The 7,287-nt window shown below is 36.0% G+C and overlaps 1 protein-coding gene across 3 annotated transcripts in view; it reads left to right on the top strand.

Moving 5' to 3' along the window:
- Nucleotides 1–511: 511 nt before the first annotated feature.
- LOC111379408 (sarcoplasmic reticulum histidine-rich calcium-binding protein-like) overlaps nucleotides 512–7,287 on the top strand; it is an 8,976-nt gene continuing 2,200 nt past the window's right edge. Inside the window, exons 1-2 of one of the 3 annotated variants that reach the window (XM_023002764.1) lie at nucleotides 512–829; nucleotides 1,780–3,198. In XM_023002764.1, the coding sequence (XP_022858532.1) occupies nucleotides 1,798–3,081 (1,284 nt within the window). In that variant the 5' untranslated portion in view covers nucleotides 512–829; nucleotides 1,780–1,797 and the 3' untranslated portion in view covers nucleotides 3,082–3,198. Of the gene's footprint in view, nucleotides 830–1,744; nucleotides 3,199–7,287 lie in introns of those variants that run through there. The other 2 variants (XM_023002765.1, XM_023002763.1) reach the window with 2 other exon arrangements.

The raw sequence follows: 7,287 nt of genomic DNA, 5'->3' as shown, positions 1-7,287 counted from the left end.
AAATTAAAGAGGATTTTGATATTCAAAAGTTGATTTTACGTTCGTTTAGCTAAGTTTATGAAAATGATTCTTCTAATTAGAAGAGTTTTAGCGAAAAAAATCCAATATATTTTCTTCTAAAAGTCCTTCCGAAATGAAAAACTCTTTTAAAATTTAGTTTTCAAATAAAAATCGAAGTAAATATTTTAGAAAACTCTTTTTATGAAGCAATAGTCATGCATTTAGCCGTGATTGACTTCGATAATTGTGTTCTTACGGTTTTATCTTATTTATTTTATTTTCACTTGAATAAGTTTAAATAAAAAGAAAAAATATAAAGATAAATGAAATAAAAATAAACACTAAACATTATTAAATTTAGGCCAAAAATAATTATGAGGGGTAAATTCTTTTAGAATAGAATTTTATGAAAAGTGATCATTTTGAAGATCTTAATGTTAGGAAGCAAGAAAAATTGTAAATTCATGTAAAGAAAAAATAATTAAAAAATTTTGAAAAAATAAATAAATTGAGAGAATCTCTATTTTATTCTCAATCAAAATTGTAAATGATGCGGGGAGTTATCTTTCCTAATTATCATTAGCTTATCATTAGCCACTAAACAAATTCTAGGGTTTTACATTTATTTATCTAGAGACGTTTAATTTTTTAAACATAAACTCACTAGCAGATAAACAAACACTTGGATCTAGATATTATGTCCTTATTTTGGTAATCGATTTCTTCTTATTTGTCCAATTTTTTCTTCAATTGAAGGTTTTTTCAGATTTACGTATCTATTGCAAAGATTTCAGTCTTTCACTCTGCTGAATAGACTTCACAACAAGAGGTAAGATTTATGCTCATTTCGTTAATTCTACAAATGAAAAAAGGCTTTAACTTTTTATTGCAAAATTACTTTATTTTGTTGCCATGGGATAGTGATTTTGAGGATTCAGTAATTGTTTGAATGGAATTAAGATTTAGGGCTACAAGAATTTGAATTAGAAAATACTGATATAGTGATATAAGTTTGAATATGATTTTTTACCGACCAATTTCAGTTCCAGCCTCGGAATTCTATTTTAAAGCTCACAATAATTATGGCGGGTTTCGCTTGAGGGAATCGGGGGTTCGTTGTAAATCAATTCTAAATCATATAGTGAGCAAAATTGTTTCTCTGGGAACGTGATATAAAATTTTGAAGTAGGTTATTTTTTGCTGCTGCTAATTTACGGAAGCATGCCATTTGGGGTTCCATCATATAAAATGTAGAAAAAATTAATTTGAATGAAAAAAAATTTGTTCTTTAATTCTAGGTCCTAGTTATCGACCAAGATTTTGCTTCCGACCTTCATGACCTCGATTTGCCAATTTGATAATGCTTCCTGAAAGAGGGGGTCAAAACGGAGGAAATATAATTTTCTATTTCAGTTCAAGATGTGGACATCTCCTCCTTGGGTCTTAGCTTTCGGATTTTATTACTTGAAACTCAAAATTTAAATCTTTCTTTGTAAATTTTGTTCAAAATTGGATATTAGGGGTTTAACGTTATTCTGTTCTTGATTTACCCTTTAATAGCCATATATGGGGGGTCTATATTTGCTATAAGATGTGAGTGCTCATGTGCATGCCAATAAGTACCTAATGGATCATATACATCAAAGTCCTTCTCATGTGCTTGTGTGTATATATGCACCCTTTAATAACATATATATGGTGGGTTTGTAGTCTAAAAGTTGTGTATATTTGCTTGTATATACAGGAGCTTGTGCAATCACATTTATATGTGTGTTTCAGAAACACTAGAGGTTAATAATGGTGCGCAAAGGAAAGAAAAAAGCTTCGACCTCCAATAGAACTCACAAAGAGAATGAAGTTGCTCAAGATGCTTTAGTTGAAACAAAGAACTCTGACTCAATGATAGCTAAGATAGAGCAAACAAAGGGTGTTGCTCATATTGAAAATACAGAAACAACATCAGTTGACATGACAAAAAGTGAAGAGGATGAAGAAACAAAGCATGAAGAACAAAATGTGATTATCCAAAAGAGTGAAGAAACTCCGGAAGATGATGAACCTATTCAAGAGCTGAATGGTCATAATAAAATAGAAGAGGACCAAAAGAGCAAAAAAACTCCTGAAGATGATGAAGATAATCAAGAAGGTCCAATGGAGGAAGGTGATGAAGATAATCGAGAAGATTCAATGGAGGAAGATGATGAAGAAGATACTTCCGAAGAAGCCAATGAAGAAAATGAAAGTTTCGAGGATGAAGATAGTGAAGAAGATGCTACAAATACTTTCGAGGACGAAGATAGTGAAGAAGATGCTACAGAAGTAGAAGAAGAAGAAAATGAAGATGATGAAGAAGAAAACAATGGTGCAAAAGAAGAAAAAGAAATTGCTGAAGGAGAGAGTGGAAAAGCTGAAAAGTGTAATGAAGAAAATATGGGAGCACTTTCAAAGGAAAAGGCCAAGAAATCGGGTGAAAAGAGCGGAAAGAAGGTGAAAGAAAATTCGGTTGGTAATGATAACGATTATGAAGAAGATAGAATGAAAGAAGAAGACAACAATGGTGCAAAAGTAGATAAAGAAAATGCAGATGGAGAAGGACAAAATGCTGAAGAGCAGAGTAATCTAGAGAAATTGGAAACAAATTCAAAGGAGAAGGTCAAGAAATCATGGCAGAGGCGCAGAAAGAAGAAGGTGGAAGACGGAAGCTTCAAAAAAGTGGCCTCTGGAGCTAAAGATAAGCCTGAATCATCGACCAAGAAGAAATCTAAGAAAAGGGCTGAGTGCATGGGAATGATTTTTATGTGCAGTTCTCAGACAAAGAATGACTGCTACCGTTATAGGGTTCTTGGGCTGCCTGCTAGCAAGAAAGATTTGGTGAAAAAGATCTATAAAGGGATGCGACTGTTTTTATATGATATTGATTTGAAATTGATGTACGGAATCTATAAAGCAGCTGGAGCTGGGGGATATAACATTGAGCCCAAGGCCTTCAAGTCACAGTTCCCATCTCAGGTTAGTTCATATGCTATAATTCGAAGGAATCTACATTTTCTTTCGTGCTCAGTGCCTGAATTTAGTTCATAAATTACTTTTTTCACCCTTATCTCCACCAAAGAGACTGGAACCATTGATCTAGTAAGGCTCCTCTCTCACCACTTGATCTAGACTCTGGTATGTAAATAAATTACTTTTAAATATCATTATGTCTTTTCTTCAAGGAGTAGGTAAAACATTACAACAATTGAGTCAAAATAAAAATAAAATTATGAGACACGAACATTTGTTTGTCATTGTTGCACGATGTGATTTTATTTTGTTAAAACTTTCAATTAATACTCCTTTAGGAAATTGCTCATTATTTTTCCCTAGCAGGGGATAAAATTCTGAGCATACAGTTGCAGCATTCTGTTGTTAAACTGGATCTTCACAGCTTAGTATATTGCCTTCATTTTGTCGGAGTTAATGAAGGCATTTTCTTTTTTTTTGTTGTTTTTTTTTTCTTGGGGTGATCTGGCAAGTATGATTCCTTTTTATGGTATTTGCATATTTCTTTTGTAGAAAGTTGCATTGAGTATGCAAGTTTTGTGACATTAAAAAATTTTATATGGTACCAAATATCTGTAAGCTTATCTAGAAGTGTCTTTGGTTCTTAAATCATCTTCAACATGTCTGTTCCAGATAGTCCATGTAAAAGAACAAAATAGTGAATTCTCAAATCAAGTACTCCACTTTACCTATGACCTAGCTTCAGTTATTGGAGGAGTGAAATAAAATAAAAAATAGATGGAAGATTATTACAACACAATCTCACTATTTCTGCCATTATATGAAATGATTCTCCATTGTGCTATCATTGTTTATCGGGGAAGATGCGAATATGATGGAAGTTTTTGCTTGTGTGAGTGATTTTCCTGTGGCATAGGACAACTTTTGCTCAATTATTGGAAGTTTTAATAAGCTTGTCAAGTAATAGAGTCGGAGGAAGACTGATTATCTGTTTTTAGGTCCATATTGTTGCAATACCATTTTTGAAATCAAAATGAATACTTCTCTCTTTTTCTTTTTCTTTTTTCATTTTTTTCTTTTAAATCTTGAAATACAGAGTAAATTTGTACTTGAATTTATTTGATTCATTTGCAATGAAACTTGGATTGTGAATCTGGATGAGTAAGTTTAGCACAGACATTAGATAATTACACTTCGTTTGAATCACTCATCTGGATCCCAAACCTTAGTTGGATTAAAATATACGTTTCCTCTTCACAAGGCATGTTTTATTCACAGCAGTGTTTTTGCAGCTGTGCTCCATTGCTCAGCTCCTGTTTGACAACCATTAAAACAAAACTCTTTTTTCTCATACTCGTTTTTAACCACACATTCTCACAATACAATATTCAGCACGTAAACCAAAAACTTATTTCTACGTAAACCAAAAACTTATTTCTACGTAAACCAAAAACTTATTTCTACGTAAACCAAAAACTTATTTCTACGTAAACCAAAAACTTATTTCTACGTAAACCAAAAACTTATTTCTACGTAAACCAAAAACTTATTTCTACGTAAACCAAAAACTTATTTCTACTTCTTAACCACACATTCTCCAAAAATTATTATTCAAAAACTCTTTTCCCCATTTTAATGGTTGTCAAACAGGGGCTCAATAAATAGGCAGATTGGCCTATTCATTAATTTCTTCAGTTTTAAATTGTTTATCTTCACAAACCCCTTTTGCTTCTCATTCTTCTAAATCATAAAGATCCATTTGGATGAAAATACAAACCAATAAAGAGGGAAGTTGATGAGGACATCCAGTTTTAATTATTTTAGCAGTTTTAATTATTTTAGTTGGATTTAGGTTATTTTAATTTTATGGACTTGTGTATTGAGCTTGGCCCTAGGTTTGCAGTATTTTCCAGTATTTAAACCTATTTTACATTGTTATTTTTAGTTGATGAATTTTATTAAATTATGAAGTTGGCTTGCAGCCGTTTTCCTGTGTTCTTCCCCACCTTTGTTCTTCTTCTTCTCCTCTTCCCTTCCCCCATCTCTTCTTGCTATACTTACTGAGTTATTCCCCCTACAGCAAATAATTATTCCCCTGCATCAAATTGGTATCAGAGCCAAACCTGGCTCCCCTCACCCACGGCCAAAAATCCAGACAAGCTATTCTCTTGCTACCAGCGTTACCACCATCATCTGAAAACCGCCCCAACACCGACCACCAACTTCTGTAATCATTCCCAGCAAGCTAGATTTTTGTAATTGTTGACAGTTTCTTCTCTACATCCAATCCCCTACATACTTAATTGCCAGCAGCTTCCTATAACCCATACAGGTAATCCAACATCACGATTGGTCCAATGCCTACGATACCCATCATCCACACCTGTTACGGTTCCTTTCCCCGTCGCCTTTTCTGCCTCGATTTCAACAGAGGACCGATTCAATCAGGAAGACGACAGAAGATTCGAGCCCTAAATTTTGGACCAAATAGTCGCCGGCTTCCCTTCTTTTCTCAGTCTCTACCCAACCGCCGGTCAATTGGCCGCCACTTCCAAGGCGACCACCACCGCTGTCGACCAACCGCCAGTCAGTTGGCCGCCACTTCCAAGGCTTCCCTTCTTTTCTCACTCTCGAAGCCTGTTGGCCCACTGGAAACGAAGAAAAGTGTGGAACGAAAAGGATTGCATATCATTAGTCCTACGGAGTTTGAGCGTACACTTGTTAGTGACTCAGTTGTCTTCGCTTTGGTAGTCATGGAGGTCCCATCACACTCCGCAATAGAGAGCCCTGTTGAAGTCCTATCGGTCCTCCAAGAGTTTCGAGACGTCTTTCTAGAGGATCTCCCTGATCACCTACCTCCACTAAGGGATATTCAATATGCCATAGACTTCGTTCCGGGGGCATCCTCCCAAATTGACGGTCAAACTGAAGTAGTTAATCGAAGCTTTGGTAACCTATTATGTTGTCTGGTTCGAAAAAACCTTCGAAATTGGGATTTAATCCTTCCTGTAGCTCAAATTGCGTACAATAGCTCTATAAATCGTTCACTAGGTATGAGTCCATTTGAAGCCGTTCATTGGTACAAGCCTAGGAAACCGTTAGATCTCATCCCTAAGTCCCCACAGGCTAGAGTGTCAGTATCGGCCGAAGCATTTACACAATATCTTCGTGACTTGCATATTGAGATCAATAAACAACTTGAAACTAGTAATGCAACATATAAACTCCAAGCTGATTTACACAAACGACATATTGAGTTTAACATTGGGGATTACGTTATGGTTCGCATTAAGCCAGAGCGGCGTCTACATGGACTCGCCTCTAAATTGCAAGCTCGTAGTGCTGGTCCTTTTAAAATTTTAAAGCAAGTTGGTCCAAATGCATATATTGTTGACATTCCACCACACCTTGGTTACCACTCTACTTTCAATGTTGAGGACCTTGTAGCTCATAAGGGCCATTTCATTCTCTCAGATGATCCTCTGTCTTCTCCTATTGTGGACCTTGACCCTGATTCTTTGACCCCTTCTAACCCACTACCACCTCTCATAGCACACAAAGAAAAAATTGATGCTATTTTAGATGAAGAAACTGTATTCACTACTGATGGAGAGGTTCAGCGCTTCCTTGTTCGTTGGGTTGGTCGACCAGATTGTGACTGTGCATGGATCTCCAAGGAGACACTACAGCAATTGGACCCAGATTTGTTAGAGTTTTATCGGAGTCAGCAGGATCTTCATTGGTCCAGATCGCCTCCCGTCCACCCGAGAGGAGTTGGTGAGGACACCAGGTTCAGACCGCCACTGACGCATTTCTACAGACGTCGAAAGAAGCTTGCCCGGCCACTCAGCCTATGGTTGGGAGATTGACGGATGCCTATGGTGATATAGCCACTCGACAGGGTCGAATTTTTCTCCCACCTCGGGAGAATTGATGAGGACATCCAGTTTTAATTATTTTAGCAGTTTTAATTATTTTAGTTGGATTTAGGTTATTTTAATTTTATGGACTTGTGTATTGGGCTTGGCCCTAGGTTTGCAGTATTTTCCAGTATTTAAACCTATTTTACATTGTTATTTTCAGTTGATGAATTTTATTAAATTATGAAGTTGGCTTGCAGCCGTTTTCCTGTCTTCTTCCCCACCTTTGTTCTTCTTCTTCTTCTCTTCCCTTCCCCCATCTCTTCTTGCTATACTTACTAAGTTATTCCCCCTACAGCAAATAATTATTCCCCTACATCAGAAGTCCTTGGTAATCCGGTTGATATCACTCCATATCTCGATT

The sequence above is a fragment of the Olea europaea genome, unplaced genomic scaffold (genome assembly GCF_002742605.1).
Source record: "Olea europaea var. sylvestris unplaced genomic scaffold, O_europaea_v1 scaffold1985, whole genome shotgun sequence".
Lineage (NCBI taxonomy): Eukaryota > Viridiplantae > Streptophyta > Magnoliopsida > Lamiales > Oleaceae > Olea > Olea europaea.
The sequence above is the reverse complement of the archived record's forward strand: the minus strand, read 5'-3'. Positions and strand labels throughout refer to the sequence as shown.